This window comes from Paralichthys olivaceus, chromosome 23, assembly GCF_024713975.1.
Source record: "Paralichthys olivaceus isolate ysfri-2021 chromosome 23, ASM2471397v2, whole genome shotgun sequence".
Classification (NCBI taxonomy): domain Eukaryota; kingdom Metazoa; phylum Chordata; class Actinopteri; order Pleuronectiformes; family Paralichthyidae; genus Paralichthys; species Paralichthys olivaceus.
This window is the reverse complement of record NC_091115.1, coordinates 12,927,273-12,945,199: the sequence shown is the minus strand read 5'-3', so window position 1 is coordinate 12,945,199 and position 17,927 is coordinate 12,927,273. Positions and strand designations below refer to the sequence as shown.

General features: G+C 40.6%; 1 protein-coding gene across 1 annotated transcript in view; it reads right to left on the bottom strand.

Annotated features, from left to right (window-relative positions):
* syn3 (synapsin III) overlaps positions 1-17,927 on the bottom strand; it is a 91,496-nt gene that overhangs the window by 4,562 nt on the left and 69,007 nt on the right. Inside the window, 4 exon segments of the mRNA XM_069519406.1 lie at positions 3,818-3,920; positions 4,289-4,363; positions 5,853-5,995; positions 10,292-10,354. Coding sequence (XP_069375507.1) covers positions 3,818-3,920; positions 4,289-4,363; positions 5,853-5,995; positions 10,292-10,354 — 384 coding nt within the window.

Here is a 17,927-nt window from a genome sequence, read left to right as displayed (position 1 = left end):
AGTGTTTTGGCCAGCTGAGTCATTACCACAGGGGACTGACCGCCAGGCTCCACTTCAAATGGTGTGTGGTGGCAAGCAGGGACGGGATCCACCCTGCTGATTTATTGGGAAACAGAGTCATCCTGCAGGAGACTGGAGCTGCCACTGGCCTTTTCAGCAGTGGAACAGAGAGGTGTTATTCTGTACTTTTATTGAGCTGCACAGTGTTCTGTCTGGACAATGTACCCCACTGTACAGGAGGGTTCAGACAGCACAACATGTGGCATGTGCTCATTGAAAATGATGGTGCAGGGATGGGCAGGGGGGTGATGCTTTCCTGGGAAAACAGCTTAAGCTTTAAGATAGTGGCGCTGGTGCTCCTCCCTCTTGCCAGCTTCATGATTTTTATGATTCACTCAAAGTTTAAACCAGTATCTGAGTTTATATGATTCAGCTGTGGGTCCTTAAACTCTTATCTTGTTTTACCGCACTGTCTCCACATCTTTCAAATATTGTCCAATAAATATGTTATTAAATGATAGAATGTCATGTCATGAGCGCTGTCTCAAAACCATCATTTCTTGTCACATTAGTTGTGGTTATTTAGAAAAATGCCCATTCAGTTTTTGCTGAGTCACTGAGCCACTATCTATCACTTAGGCCCCTTAATTCCTTCCTGTTAAGTGTCAGAATGTCACTATTGCCAAACCTGTCAAGTCACTTTTGCTGTGATGTTTTTTTTTATGTTTACTTTAACAAAAATATTGTTTACTCCACTAAAAATAGAAACATTCTCAAATAAAATATTATTACAAGTAAAAATTGTGCTGAATTGTAGTTAAGTAGACGTAAAGAATTTGCAAAATGTACTTATGGTGTCAAAAGTTAATATATGTGACAGGATATCCCCTATTAGAATGTTTTTTCCAGCGCATTTTATTAGATTTCGGTAATTCATTTATTGTGTGTCTCCACTTCCTCCCACTATCCAGAAATGAAGCCTAAACATCCCAGATACAAACACTAGAGCCAGAGTCTGCACAGTCGAAGTAGTAGCGGATACATGCGACCGATCCAGAGTCAGTTGCAACTGTCTATCATGACGAGAATTCATCCCATGTGGACATGAAAGTCAATTTGATGACAATCCATACAGGGTGATTGTGTTAGATATGTCAGATTGCTGTGATGTGTTTCAGAATTATAACAGATAACATCTTTCCATTATTATGCAGTTAAATCGCCTCCTAATGTTATGTTGCATGAAGTCATGTCAGTATTCTCCAACAATCCATCAATCCATATTGTATATCCTCTGAGGGTCACAGGGGGCTGGGGCCAATCCCAGCTGATGACACTGGATGAGAGGAGGGGCACACCCTAGACAGATGTCAGTCAATTACAGTGCATCACACAATCACATCCAGAAACAAACAACCATCCCCACTACGTCAGTTGTTTTCGATGTGTAATTGTATCACTGGGTCGTGTTGCTGTTATTTTTAGCCTTGTCATCTTGATTTTCTATTGTCACATGTCATATTGTCATGTTGTGTAAGACTGTCATGTCAGTGACATTAGCTCTGACTCTGTGCTTCCTGTGTCATGGTGTTGTGGGAGATCATGTCACATCATCCTTCTCTGGACACAGTCTCACAAAGCGTGAGTTTGTAAACTGAAGTGCCAGTGAGCAGCTCATTACTTTTCATTAGGGAGAGGTGTCATTGCTGATTTCTTTGTCAGAAACAACCAAAACATTCTCACTGTGATGGACCGACGGCTCGTCCTTGTTGCGGTTAATTAAATTCCATTGTGCCGAAGAATTGGGGAGACGGCGAGATAGAGGGGATGAGGAGGAAGTCGCTTGTCAGGGAACATTGTTACTCGACTGTGTCACTGGTCTCTCTGTCCAAACAGTCCAGCGCTAAGACAACACATCTCTGGGGAGCTGGTAGATATTTCCTGAGATAGTTTGAGTTTAAAACACGGGGGGGGGGGGGTTATTTTCCTACTGCTGACCTCACCCAGGGCAGAGATAGAAGAAAGTGTGATGTCATGTTCTCAGCTTAAAAATGGGCATGTCAGACTTCTAGGCTGTTGCCTGAGCTCTGAGGACACTGTGTGAAAACAAAACTGACTGGAGATGATACATTTGATCCCCTGCTTATAACCCTTAAAGATAACTCCTGTGTGATATCTAAATCAGCCAATGTTCACCGTTCTACTAAGAACAGCAAAACTTACACAAGTATACATAAATGAATGAATGAAAGACAAAAAGAATAACCAATCCGGCTTTAGACTGATTAAGCCAGTCTATTGCCACATGGACATAGAGAGAAATTAAAGTAGAAATACAGAAATAAATGAAAGAATAAATGTTGAAATAAATACCTATAGAAATACAGAAATGAAAAAATAATTGAGGAAATACAGAAACAGCCATTTACATTGAAAACTGTATTTATTTTTCCATTCATTTATGTATCTATCTATTTCTGCTCTTTTTGCTCCTTATATTCCACTGCTTCATCTACGCCCATGCCACTTACTGATTTCCTGTTTTGCAGACCCCCACGCAGCATGACAGTTTTTTTAATGGAGAATGTGATAGCAGCAGTGAGAGCTCTTACATTTGAGAGAAACAAGTCGTGCCCCTCAGTCTAAACTCAGCTGTTTTGTTGCTGTATTGTGTTCTCGTCTATTTCAGGCTCCTGCAGGTGTAGAGATTGCCGACTGGTTTTTCCATTATGCTTTTCTTCCTGGATGATTGTTGAAACAGCACCTCTAAAAGGAACATTTTGTTCCTTTTTCTGATGGATATCTTCATAACCAAAGACAGATGTATAAAGTTTTTCTGTTTTGTTATCAAACAGCTTGAAAAATGCAGAGATAACCCTCATGTTAAAATCAAACCTATATGAACAGTTTGTTCACCTCTTGGCTGCATTGGTGGAGAGGTAGGGTACGTCCAGGACAGGTCACCAGGCTAACACACCAAGACAAACAGCCATTCACGGTCAATTTAGAGTCTCCAGTCAACCAAACCTCAATCATACAAACTCCACACAGGAGGGATCAAACCAAGAACCTTCTTTAGGTGAGGCGACAGCAGCTAACCACTGTTCTACCATGTCACCCCAAGACATGGTGAAATTGTGGACTGAACAATGAGCTGAAAGATGCAGAAAGATTAATTTCTTAGTTTGAACAACACCTTTTCATATTATACAGTCATTATATGAACTGTCAATATGAGCTGGGTGATGATTCCCTGAAGGTTCACTATAATGAGCGATACCTCTTTATCATGTGATGTGTAAGACCACTGAAAGCATACATTCATGTATGTGTGGCTGAAGAGGGAACTAAAATGTAAACTGTTCCCAAACCCCAAACGTTTGAGAGAGGGTCAGGTTGCGCCACTACAGTTTTATTTGTCTAAAAACTTCCAACTACAAGTCCAATGTCAAACTTTACCGGAGGCTTGAAATAAACAGGCGGTGATAGTAGACACCGTGAGTCAGCTGTTGACTCCTAATGTTGTTTTCATTCCGCTGCCTGTGTTTTGTCTACAGACAAATCATTCTCTCAAGGCTCTGATGATCAAGTCTCGATACACCCTTCCCTGTTTACTTTCACCATGATATGAAAAGTTTTATCAGAGGAGAGGGAGACTAATTCCAAGGTAACGTTTACACTGAAATAGTGTTTTAACCATGATAGATGGTCAGCAAGTTTTCAAACGCGCACCCGGTGCATAATATATTCTGATAGTCTAAATCATCATCATTAGGCCTCAGACTTGGGTTGGGGGTTATGCTGAAAGCAGACTGACCTCAATGATATAGTCGTTGCCATCTTTTCCGTGGACAGCCTTCACTGCACACACATCTAGGCCACCAAACATCTCAGCGCAGGAGTCCACCCACAAGCGATATCTGGAACACAGTGACACAAATAACTGATAAGCCGGTCATTAAATCTAATATTCTCTGGAGTTATCATGAAGGATGGGTTGGACCTCACAGCACTCACAGATACAAATAAACTATAATTCTTTGATAAACCTAATAAAATACTTTTTGCAGGACATCCACATTGAACAACAGAGTATTAGGGCCACAATAAAGAAAAAAATGTACAGATTACAGACAGAGATTTTCAGAATAATGTTGTATTTAAAGTTGTATTTGAGAATAAAGTCGTAATATTCCAAGAATGAGTGCTCCATCTTAGCATTGTTAGTGTTACTGTATAAAAGCTGCGAGTCTGTTGAAACAATACACATCACTGAGTCACTGCTCACCGGTCAGTCATAGCGATCTGTTCCAACATGGCCGACCCTGTGTTCGCCTTCCAGTTGCCAGAAATGGACGTTCTCCTGCAGATCAAACAGAACCATCAGGAAATATGCAACGTTCCACCAAGAGTTAGTCACTCACTACGTGCTGCATGAGAATGCTCCTGGACGAAACAATCAGTGATGATAACTGCCATCCACACCTCCATTATGTTTGAGTCACAGTCATTTCAAATGCTTTCATGGTGAGACCAGGGGCAAACCAGATGAGATAAGGCTTGGCTACTCTGTTCCTCTGTTTTGGGTCAAATCATTTCTTAGATACAGAGACTTGAAAGGGCGTTGACTTATATTCTGTGTTTCTACTACGCTCGACTAAGTTTACAGAAAAAGGCCTCTAGCTTCCAGATGGGAGTGAGGTTTTGAAGAGGGAGTGGGCCTGAGAATAAAGCAGCACTCTGTGAAATACATAATCATAATAAAAGCTGATTACAGAACATGGCTTTTTGACAGGCTCAACTTATAAAAGCCAAGTGATGATACTGACTGATGGATGCTGGCTTCTGATGACTGTGAACTACATACATTTCCATTTATTCCTAACAGCACATGACAATCTAAGTGATAAAAGTCGTAGCAGTGTAGAAAACACACAAGTACATTGCAGCAGCTAATATGATTTTCCAGCAAACGATTCTATTGGTTGGGAAATTATGACAGACATGATGCACAAAAAGCATAATTTTTTTTCTTTCACGTTTTTATCCTGACCAATGAGCCAGGTTATGACACACCTAATTTGACTGTATAACTATAAACATATACAGTCAAACATTTGATGGAACCATTGGCTCATACTTGAAGCACCCCAGGGTGTCCTGGTACCCACTTCAGGAGCGAATGGTATAAATATAATGAAATACCAGTTTTAGAGGAGAATTGACAGGCACACAGAATATACATAAGACACTTTTATTGAGTATCTGTCCAGTATCAACCATGGCTACACATGAACTATGTCACCAAGTGAATGTGCCAGGTCAGTGTCACTTTGTCCATCATTTCCTTGAGTAGACAGCACTCATATGTGAAGAAGATTTAAGAGAGTGAAAGTCAACATTCATTTGTGACTTTCTAATGCTTTAAAATGTTATTTCTGTGTTTTCTGGTCCCATTGAAATGTATGTGTTTAAATGCTGGCATAATAAAGTTTGAGCGTAGCGTAGCAACTTGTACAGCGTGTTGCCAGTCGGAGTAAACTAAACTAAAAAGGGACTAAACACACGTCTTTTGCTGAGTGTCCACTCTGGGGATAGCACTATCTGATTGGCCTCATCACCACAAATGCAACATGTATGAATTCTCGTTAGTAATGAGTCAGTTCCTGTGGCTTTATAGTTCCTGGAAATACTGGGTTGAAAATGAAAATGAAAGAAAATTTCTGATGTAAAATCGCCAGAACGACTTGAGATACATCAGCTTTACAGGCAGCTTTTTAATGGTATGAGTCACCATGTGAACTGGTCGAACACTACACAGTGTATGATGTGAGTGGTGTGAAATGTCTTACATGTAAGCCTTGTAGTTGTTACCGATCTTCTGGATGCGGATGTCGTATTTGGACAGAACGTAGGGCTCGGTGGTGACGTAGGTCCCGGCCAGAGCCACCACACTGGTGATGTCCTGGAAGTCCTGTTGGTTTTCAACTTTGATCTGTGGTAGAGAAAACATTTGTTGGTTAGTGGCAAATTACAAAGCGAGTCGTCAAAGCCGGCAGCGGCTGCTTAGAATCCCACAGGAATTTAACACTTTGTACACAGGCGGGATAATGAGCGCTCCCTGGACGGAAACATTGCCGAGGGCAGCTTTGAACTACATCACTTCTATTAAGTGAATCGTGTGCACACAAATGAGAGGAAATGACGCAGTAGCAACACATCAGCATCAACACTTTTACATAAAACTCGATGGTGTTTTCCACTTTTACATAATGAAAGAACATCGAGATGTGTCATCGTAACATAGGACGGAAAGTGAATAAGTGACTCTATATCAACTCTATAGCTGTGTCCCAATTCAGGGGCTGCATCCTTCGTCTACTGCATTCGAAGACCAAGCGGCTGACTAGGCTGTCACAATTTTAAGGCTTCCCCAAATGCGGCCAACAAATGTGTCCTTCTGATTAATGAACCGGGCTCAACCGGGTGGATCTTTGCTGGCCCATCATATCCCAGGATTCATTGCACTTCAGTGAAACTGTTTCTCAAAGAGGCAACGGTGGCAAAAAACAATGTGAAAATGACGGGAGAATGTATTTTAAACGTAAGTACTCAGCTAACTGTAGACATGTTAAAAAAACATGCTTTCAACATTTTTTATCAACTGCAGAACATTTTCGTCCATAGCTATGTTGCTAGGCGACATCTAGTCTGGATGGGACCGCTGAATTGAGACACAGCTTATTTCATATCTGCTTACTACAGTTCCCAGACATCACCTGACATTAAAACAGCTTGAATCTGAATTCATCTATCAATCAAATTCAATCAAATTGTGTTTGAATAGCCAATATTTACAAATTACAATTTTTCTCATAAGGCTTAACAAGGTCTGACATCATCTGTCCCTCAACAAGAGTAAGAAAAACTACCAAAAAGAGGGTTGAAAAGCACAAATATCACCTTTCATCTACATGTGTCAATTTGTGAGGTCCACGAAATTGTGTTCATGTTTATGAGGTTTTCGGTTTATTGCGTTTTCACACATAAAAAAACCCCAAATAACCACTGAAAAAGAAATACAAATTGTTTGGGTGGAACAAAGAATCACAAGGGGCTTTTAAATTGATGCAACCGTCACCAAAAACGAACAAGAGAAAAGACGGTAGGAAAACTAATAAAGCAAAACTGAGCAAGAGAATGGCGCCAAAACCATAAAAAGTAGTTTTAAATGTTTAAAAGATGGGCGGGCAACTTTGATGGTTCCTGTGGTCCAATAAACAGTGTTGCCACTTTGATGGGTAATAACATTAATATGCTTGTTGAAATCCACACATGAAGCCATTCTAATGAAACTAAATCCATTAGTCTCTCAAATGAGGTCAGGAGGCAGACTAGCAAATATCTTTGCTTTTTTAGGCGATAAAGTCAGATGAACAGACTTTAAGTATTAAGAATGGTACTCATTAGAGCGTATACCCCCGCCAAGGCCTAACAGTCCCCTTAAATTCAATCAACCTGCACCAAATTGCTCATACTCATTGATATCAGTCCCCCAAAATAGACCTGATTTTTCCATCAGGATCCATGAATCATTCCTTGGGAAATCAGAGAGAACATCAAAAGTCAAAAATCTAATCAAAAATATGTCCAGACCAGATTTTTCTTGACACATGTCTCATCATAGTACCAAGTGGAAATTCATTTAGTAGTTTTTGTGTAATCCTGCTAAAGACCCAACCAATGCAGGGGTGAAAACATAAACATAACCCTCTTGGTGGAGTTAAAAAACATTTCTGTTCAAGTGATTAAATGTGACTTCAGAGGAAAGAGAAACATGGAGATCCAACGTTGTGTGTTCTGTTTGCAGCAAATGTTAGTGAATCATTGTTCATTGACTTTATAAATGACATGTAGATATGTGTACCTATGTACTTGATGGTTATTTCAAATGTGTGTACTCAGGTAACTCCTTTAATATTGAGTGTTGGCAACAGACTGAGTAAAACGTTGCAGCTAAGCACTGAACTTTGCTTGTTTACCATCAGTGGATGAAGAGTGACTGTGACTCACAGTTCACATCATGGCTCCAGAGGTAGAACCCGATAGTTAGCAGCAGGTCCAGCACTGAGCTGTGCGCATTCAAACTCATCCAGAGTATGACGCAATTCATTTGAGAAACTAAACAAACCGTAGTGATGCAAACAGAGAGTAAAAAGGTAAACCAGAGAAGGTGAAACACTGGCATGAAGATGAAGAACTGCCTCTGGTGGAAAAACTCATTTCACACTGGTCAGTGTCCAGACTAAATGACGTACAAGGCAGAATACAAAGCCTGAATGGTCTTAAAAGACGTCATGAAACTGGGTGGAAATCTCTCTGCTGTTATGTCAGTTATATCTGTCAAATGAAAGAGACCCATTGAGAAGCCTCATTTATATAATACGTATACTCCATTAGGATATGAATATATAATATTAGTGTCGTTTTTAGCTTTTGTTAATGACCTAAGGAAGTGAATGTAACAAACTTTCATCCCTTAAGTTCACAAAAGGGATATCATGTAACTACAGGTGATGTATGAAGATGTTAGCAAGATCATTACACATGCTCACTGTGAATTCTCCGGAGGTTTTCCTGCTGTATTCTAAAATGGGCTCAATCGCACATTTTGCCAGGGGTCAGAAATTGTTTGGAGCAAGTGACTCTGATATTTGTGCTGTCACATAGAACCCCTGCGGAAAATATCAGGAAAACGTCTGAAGTTCAGGGCATGTCTGAAAGCAGCTTTAGAAATGAAATGACACTTACACAGTTATTAGAGAATTTGCTTAGATTAGCTACCGTTGGCAAAGATAAGCTACTGGCAGAACGCTGCCCCCTCTACCTTTTTAGAAATTCATCATATTTGTTTCAGTGCAAAATGTAGGAAGGATATCACAGTTTCCTCATTTATCTGCACAGTTGTTACGACAATGGCTCCAAATGAATGTAGTAATGATCGTAAGTGCCACATGTAACCACTTTAATCTATGGTTGGTGTGTTATTATAGGCAATATATATATATATAATAAGTGTTTGGTCAAGTAAATGGGGTGTTGCTAATTAGTAGTATTTCTAAATGTGGCACGCTAATTCACTTTCTGTGCTCCACTTACAGATGCTTTACAGGTTTCTGTCAAAAGCAAACAAAACAGCAATGGCCCAAATCCCACATATTTGTGTCTGTTCTCAGGGCTCTGTGAGGTCTGAGGGGTTAAATGAGGTCCTGCTCTTCAAGAGTCAGCCAAGTTCCCCTCCAGTCTTATGGGAAATTCTATAGCATGTCTGGCTCCCAAACAGGAAACCAAGCCCGTCCAGGCAGACAAGGGCAAAGAGACATATAGGAAGTGCTTTACCCTGTGAATTCAAATGACTGGTGGGTGAAAGAGACTCATGTGTGTTTAGTTTGTCTGCATTTGTCGGTCCGTCAGACTATTGCGTGAAACAGTAAAACTGCTGCTGCCGTGTACTCAGACCTCAACAGTGTGCTCCTCTGCCTCTGTGCCATCAGATACCTGATCATACTGTGATTGGACCATCATAACTGATTTTAAAGATCAGAGACAGACAGCACCGGTCTGTAGAAACTAGGACAGAACCAGCGCTTTCTGGTCTCTTGCCTCCTCTTTAAACCTCAGACCAGTCAAAGCAGTTGTGATAGTATCGTGTGTTTGATTTGCACGACTGGAAGCTAGACAAATCTGATGCTGCTTTCAGATATGCACTGGACTCCGCAGCTCCTCCACATTTTCTCCGGAGTAGGTGCATGTGTGAATGGAAATGTAGTCAGGGTCTGTAAGCATGATCTCGACAGCAGAGTTAATACGTCACTTCCTGTCTCTGCCTGTCTCTGCCTGCTGCGCCCGGCTGCTCCACCTCTCGCCTGAATAATACAGAGTTGCATGAATGAAGTTGTGCATGTGTGAAAGGCAAACTGTGTAAAACACAGTATCCAACTCTCCGGATTTTCCCCATAGGTCATGTCTAAAAACGGCTTGAGTTTGTTGCTGTAATGTGTGAACGTTGGGTATGTTAAGTTGTGAACTTGTTTTCAACAACTATTTGTTACACGTGTGATGCAGATGACTTTTCACTATCGGTGAGACGTTCTCTCTCTCTCGTCCAGGCTTATGAAAACCCCTGATTCTATGCATCCTCACCTCAAACCCTATTGTTTCAGGTAAAGGAGTTTAAGTTATGCTCAATGTTAAGGTTACTCTTATAGTCTGTGTATATTAATTTACTCACCTTTCCCATGCCAGCGTAGGCGTGCCCCATCTTGACCACCACAGGGTAGGAAGGAGTTGTAACCTGCAGAGAAGGACAACAGCATATCATTAGCTGGTGCGATAACCTCAGTCTCTCTATACCTGGGGGTGGGGATGGTGTTTGTATTTACTTTCCTGGCAACCAAATAGCATTCCAATACAAACTGAGCTACGCTGATTGCAAAAGTAGACAAGCTGCAATTCCTGGGCCACAATCAAGGAGGTGAAGGTTAAATATACTGTTTATTTACATTTTCTGTTTAAATCACATTTGTAGATTTTTGTGCAATTCCTCGTGTCCACGTCGTTTTGTTTTCGCGTCCTATGTCCTGTTTATTATACCATCTCCGCCCATCAATGTTCAATGTACAGAAATGTATTTCCTTTCAGGATGGATAGAGACGCCACTGCAGCCATGGCACAAAGGGACAAATACTGCAGGTGGGAGTAAAAGCACATTGTGTATGTTGATTATATGATAATGAATATATCCACTGAAAATAAATAAATGCATATGAATGTGATAACCAACTCTCCCACAATTATCTAACTATTTTATTCAGACACAGAGGTTGCCATAGGAGTTAACATACTTAGAGCTGACTTGCATACAGACACAGAGTTATGTGGTCCGTAAAAACTAGAACAATGAGAATCTTCATCAAGCTTGGTGGAGGTGCTGCAAAGTCAGGTACTCTGTGGGTTTGTCACATTTCAAATTGAATACATTGTTAACATAAAAACGTTGTTATGAGGGATCAAATGTGCTGTAAGTTTGCTTTAAGGACAGAGAAGATCAGGAATTGTTTATGCGAACATTTCGTCCAACTTGAGGATTCAGAACTTTACATGGTGTTCTAAATATACAGCCAGACCAACATGTGGTAAACACCACATTAAGACACAAGTAGAAAAATGTCTTTCCTATGCAGCTGATTTGGATTTGTACATGAAGTGTCCTGAGCTGTATCCTTGTAAAGAAACAGCCTCCATGCCATATACCACTGAACGTAAAGCTGCCAGAGTTGGAATATAGGAAGAATGTTGGGTTTGGTAAACGTAAGAACGAGGTTCTGGGAAGCTGGGTGGAAGATCACAGTTCATTGGCAATGATTTGGACAAACCCATGTTATTTCTTAGAGCTTGCATAAGTGAAGAGGATGAAACAGCAATAGATTACATCAAACTTCTGCTGTTCAGACGCCCCTTGATAAATCTACTGATATGATTGTAAGTGGAATTTAATCTCAAGAGGGAAGTAGTTCTTCAGCAGCAATGCCAGGTTACATAAGGGTCCTTTAAATCAGGTTTACAGCAATAATTCTGGATAACAAACAACACAATTCTCATGACTTATTGACTTTTAAAGATTCTAAACATAATCATCCAAACTTTTAATGGAAGTCTATTTCTGGGTTTCAGGAATGTTTTAAACTGAGAATGTGTTTTTGCATGTTGCATTTTTACAAAGGCATGAAGGTGTAAGAGGATGCAAGTGATCATTGCACCTCAAGGTGAGGCATACAATTTAATAAATACAGACACAGAAGATGTTCCCCCCCTCAGGCACGAGGCCAGATCATGCCTGGAGAAGTTCTGTCCCGCAAGAAGAAGGGAGGCAACATCAAAACAGCTGCAATCACTTCATCCAAACCCTCCCTGAAACTGACAGGGCCACACATCCTAATGTTGCTGTCAGCTTGTTTGGTGCAGAGCCATAAACAGACATGGAGCTGCTCAAGGGTGTGAACGCTGCCTCTGTTGACAGGTTCTAACAGAGCAGCCCTGGCCGACATGCTGCCAAGATAAAGTGTGCTTAATTGTCTCCATTATCACTTCACAAGTGCCAGAACACAGAGGGGAGTTGAGACTGTATCAAGAATTCACAAACCATTTTCAAGAGTCGTGTGTATGAAGTGTTAGTGGAGTGAGGGAAATGCAAATTGGACAATTATAAACATAAAATTGGACAATAAAGACACATAAAACAAGAAGTGTGTTCTTGTGCAATGTCTTAAAAGGCCAACTGGCCTGTTCATGAGCTCATGAACTTAAACTATGGTTCAACTCAAATAATACCAACGAAACTAGATATCTGTGGCCAGAGGTGAAAAGAGATTTGCAGAGAGACATATTTCTGTTGTTTTTAGGACTGAAATGCAACGTACAAGTTTAAACATATAATCTTAAAGACTTTCAAGAAATCAATCCCTGTTTGATATGATTTATGGTAATTTGTCAGCTATAACAATTCATTTTAATTCTTTTTTTTTTTTATAGCACAGAGCTGAAATCATCAAGTGCTGACTTTCAGTTTGATGGGTGTTGAGCAAGGCTGGCCCTCAGGACCTCAGATCTCCAGAGACTTACAGCATGATATACTGCCCCTCATATCTCTGTCTATTTTACAGTGTTATTAAACTTCATAATTAGTAGCAATTAAGTTGGTTTAATAGTTTACAACCAAACAAGATCATAATCTATGTGTTGTAATCTTTTAAAAATAGTGTGATATGAGGTTGGTCACAAGTTTCAAACCTCTGCAGCGATTACCTGTGTGCGTCACATGATGATTGATAAGATGCCTGAGGTTCAGTGAGTATCTGAGGAGAGGCCAGCCGCAACACAGTGTCTGTCTGTCTGTCTGTGTGGAGAGAGAGTGGAAGGGGCTGCAGCCACCCACTCTGTCTGAACATGTTCTTTCCAGCCATTCCCATCAGCGTGGCAATGACGGCAGACACTAAACATGTTGGGGAGAGCTGACCACATCCTTTGCCCCTGACGAAACTGGACCATCAGACACAGACATGCACTCACCGGTGTTTTCTCCACTGATTCTCACACCACAAAAATGCACCGTCACCTTTACTGATGTTGCATTATCAGGGAAAGATTAAAGAAATATTCAAATGCCTTTGTTTACGTAAGTTTCTACTTCGACTGTACTATGGTACTTACCTCCGATAACACTTTATTCACTAAGCAGTTACAAAGAGGGAAAAATGCTCTATGAGCTTCCAAACCTGGCCGCTTTGGATTAACAAGCTTGTGAGCTATGGAGATTATGCCCGTTGTGTTTTTTCAAAAGACATATTTGTATGATGAACGGGTTAATAAGGGTTAAAGAACGTTCAGTTGATGTTGATTACTACTAAATATAAGTTTTAATATTTTAGTAGTTTATTTTCCCTATTAGTTTCCCCTGTTTTCTTTGTGGCACAGCATAATACCTCTTTTTCAGCCAAATAGAAGGTGTACGCCGGATTTTCTAAAAACTAAAAAGGTGATTGACTCCTTTGTCAGGAGAGGAGTTTGACTCTCTGAGTGCTCACTCACCTCACTTTCTTGCCAAATTAGCAAGTTCACCCGGCTGTAACGTTTCCATCACTGCCGCTCAGAGTCTGAGCTGATAAAAACCTGTGTCTACTGAGTAGTGAATACCCATTGCAGACAAAAGTCAGATGTTTGAGCATTTGTGGGTTTTTTGATCAATGGAAAAGGGGCTTAAGGGAACTTTTTGTGTCAATGCAGTGAACTGTGTCTGTAAGCTTTTCCTCAGACATAGAGGCCATTGTAGAAGAGTCTTTATTTTACAGTAATTAATATTCTTTATGAGATTGTTTTACAAAACAAGATTATGTCCCTGAAAACCATCTTGGTGGCCGTTTGAGCCTGTGAGCCGTCAGATGTGGAACCTCTGGTTTAAAACTTCCGCTTTCCGTTTCATTGCAGCTGCGTAAGCGCCACTCGGCCTTTTGTTCCCAGCAGAAGTCTGTAAAAGGCATCTAGTGTGGTAAAGACGTTAAGAAGTCACATGCTAAAAAAGCTAATTATATGGTGGGTGATTTCACCAGTCTAGGTTTTATTTCGTAACACAGGCTCACTTCATTTACAGCAAATGTACCAGACGACCAGGCCTGGCACATGGTGGAAATACTTCGGGGAAGCCCATCCACCCCCGCAGACATCCCCTCCTTTTGGCCATAAAAGCTTGTTGGAGTGAGTCACACAGGATTGTCGCTCAGGTCAGTGTCTGAGGTGAATCATGCGTCCCTAAAATCAAAACACCTCCATGTGACATTCCGATGCTAAAAAACCTTTGCAGTCGACTTAAAGTTTCCAAATCCCACTGTGGAAATTTTAAGTGTGAGAGCAGGACTGAATCCACTGGTGACATGTTTGGAGGTCCCAACAGTGTGACGTCCTTTAGACTCACAAATTAAACAAAACACAAATAAATCCATCCCTACTTTATAAACTAGTCCAGCACTTGTCAAACTGTGAGTTTGTGGGCTAATATACACAATCAATGATTATAGCATCAAAGCAGTGTTTGGCTACTTGGGGGCATGGAGCCACTTGCAAACACTTTATCTAAAGTTTGGAAGGTAATCAAACAAACGTCTTTTGCGTTACACTGAATTACTAAATCAAATCAAAGACTGAAATATAGTCATGTAGTCATGATTTAAGAAGTGTGTACTTCTAAACAGAATGCCAACTTCTGATAAATAACCCTCCTAGTCCTGAAGGAGTCTGATAATACAGGACCATATAAACTGTATTATTGCCTACTTTTAATTTATATAGTACAATAAAATAATGTAAAAGTCCACTATAGTATCAAACAAAAAGCCAACCATATAAGGGTCTCATATTTTATCCAAGGAAAACCTGTATTGAGTGTTGGACGTAAACTTCTCCTCGAGACCACATGCATCATCCAACAAAACACATGGTGCATCAATCCAGCATTTATGATCTCTTAATTTTTTATTATGGCCGCTCGAATCTGCCACATCAAGGAGAAGACGTAAGGCACGATGGCTTGGGCAGACGACGAGGGCAGGGGACCCCGACCCAAAATACCTTTCGAGAGTCCAACCACAGTGGGACCAAAGACGGCATGCATACATCAAACCCTGCCTGTGGATTATTGTGAGCCCATGGAGACCAGTAATGTGTATCGTGCATGTCCCTGCTAAGTAGCAGACTGAATCCATACACCTGAGCGGAATGGATACTGCTGCTTTTCAGTGTGTGTGTGTGTGTGTGTGTGTGTGTGTGTGTGTGGAGGTTTGAGTTGTTTCAAATGAAGGCAGGAATCTAACCTTTCACTACAGAGCTGTACAAAGTATATAGGTGGGAATAAAGATTTATTGATATAAAAGTCCCTTGACAGACATACTTTATACTGTGATGCCAGGTACAACAGCTCAGGATGAACTGCAGAGCTGCTTTTTTTTTTTCCACATTAACATGTGGAGGAGCAGTGTTTCAAATCTCATATACAGCTCAGTAAACACTGGACAGGAGGGGAAGTGTGTCATGGTTACAGGAATGAGTCAGTGTCAAAACAGGTACGTATATGCCATCAAATGGTTTACAACAGATGAATGGGTGGATCTTAAAGTTATCGAGTCGTTCACAGACACATGCAATAATTCAGCATTGTGAAATCATCATATTCCTTTTCCTGACAAGAGTAAGATGAGAAGATCAAGACAATTGCTACCTTATGTCTGTGCACTAAATATGAGGCTTAAGCCAGGAACTAATTAGCTTAGCATTGGCCTAAAGGCTGGAAACAAGGGAAGCTCACTAATGGTACCAATCCAAAAAAGCGAGGAGGTACGTGCAGAGAGAATTAGGTTGTAAAATCACTATAAGTAGGTTCAAAGAGTTGTTTTTTGGTCAATTTGAAACGAATAAGAAAATATACAAACAATCTATTGATATTTAAAGTTTAAACATGTCCCACATTCCTCATAATAACTACTAAGGATCATTCCGGTTTTTATATTTTATGTGTGACATCACTTATTTAGTATGAATTATACTTGATATTTTATTGCTTGTAGTATTTTTCAAGTAGCAAAAAATCACAAATGTACATATGCTGATTCGTATTATTCTTATGAGTTTCAAGGGAACAGGACACTTCCCGACCAAACTCCCAGACGGAAATTTTACATGTTCTCAAACCAAGAGTCACAAAATCATGACACACGCAGTAGTTCCTCCACACGCCCCCATAATAGATATTTATGACTTGTCATGGTAACCTCTCGGACCAACATCCGCTCCCAAAACAGCAACTAACAGTAGAAACTCATTGTGTTAAACTGTGCACAGCAAAAACTGTCTAATTGGCCATGGTAATTATTGTTGTGGAATTTCAGCTCATCTGGCTCCCATTACTCCGTCCTGGTGTATTTCCATGAGGAAGACAGACGTCTGGAAAACACAACTTATTCCAGAGGATGGAAGTTTCCAGGGTGGAACGCTTCCTGACATCACCGAGGTGTTGACGGAGAGGTGACAGAGATGGTCGGTGGGATCTTCTAGTGGTCACAAGCCACATGCTTTTTCATCACAGCTTGCTAACTGAGCAGGACAGGAGGAAATGTACAGCATCTTGTTTCTCTCCAGATAAAACACTTTCGTTTTAGTCAGTCCGAAAACAAGCTGTGAATAATGTTATGATGCTATAATGTATTGCTTTATTTATTAATCTCGACGTTTTCAAATAAGGGATGATATGTTGCTAATAAACGGTGGTTCCATCTACAGCGAGTCACTAAAACGTTTTTAGATTGTTCAGAATGAGGTGGCTTTCACACCCACTTATTTTGGTCTGGACCATTGGACCTTTTAGTGAAGTGAACCAAAGCAACAGGTATGAAAGGTGCCTCGGTCCAGACTATTAGACCAAAATTAAGTCTGACCAAAAGAGGTGGGCTCAGTCAAGATCAGTGTGAAAACACTTTTTGGAGAGTTTGGACATTCGGAACGATTGCAGGGAGTTGAGACAACATTCCATTTAAAGTTAATTTGGTGCATCAGAACTCATGTCAAGTACTGCAGGTGAAGTTGGTGATGCTGGTGGTAACACCATAAAGACTTTGACTAAATGAACCGATTCATTAATTTTCTCCATTCAGGTAGAGAGACTTTTACCAAACATACTGACATCAGATGAACAACCTTCTACAAACCAATCGATTCCAAGACACACACTAAACAATGTTTGACCAGGAGAAACTCTGACTTAACGTCTGACTTAACGATTCGTACAAATTCGAGATTCGAACAAACTCTGATTTAGCATTTACATGCGTGCCACACAGTTGCACCTTACAGCACCTACAAATCCCCCTTTATGCATTCTTCAGGAATACTCAAACAGAAAGTGCTCTCATGGGAGAATTACTGAGTAATATCTCAGTAATCTCCCGGGTGGTGAATATTACAGCTGCTTAACTAATATGATTTAATAAGAGAACACAGCCACTACTTGTGTCCAGTCCATTCATTTCACATAAACGCAGGTTCTTCTGAAAGGCTGTGTTAAGTACATGTCCAGACTGCACTAAAGAGGAGCTATTTGAGTCCAGCTTCTCTGCGGCCGTGCTGTAATAGGGACCTTGACAGACCTTATTAGCGCTAATCAATTCACTAACCTACATTCCTGCTTCAGAAGGAAAAGGGCAGCCGAGCTTCAGGCTAGCCAGTCCTGCAAAAACCATCAACACGGTGCCACATTCCTCTCAGTCTAAAAGGAAAAGCGATGTTTCTTTCCCATTTTCCAGACTCTCCTGCAGCATTAGGTCTCG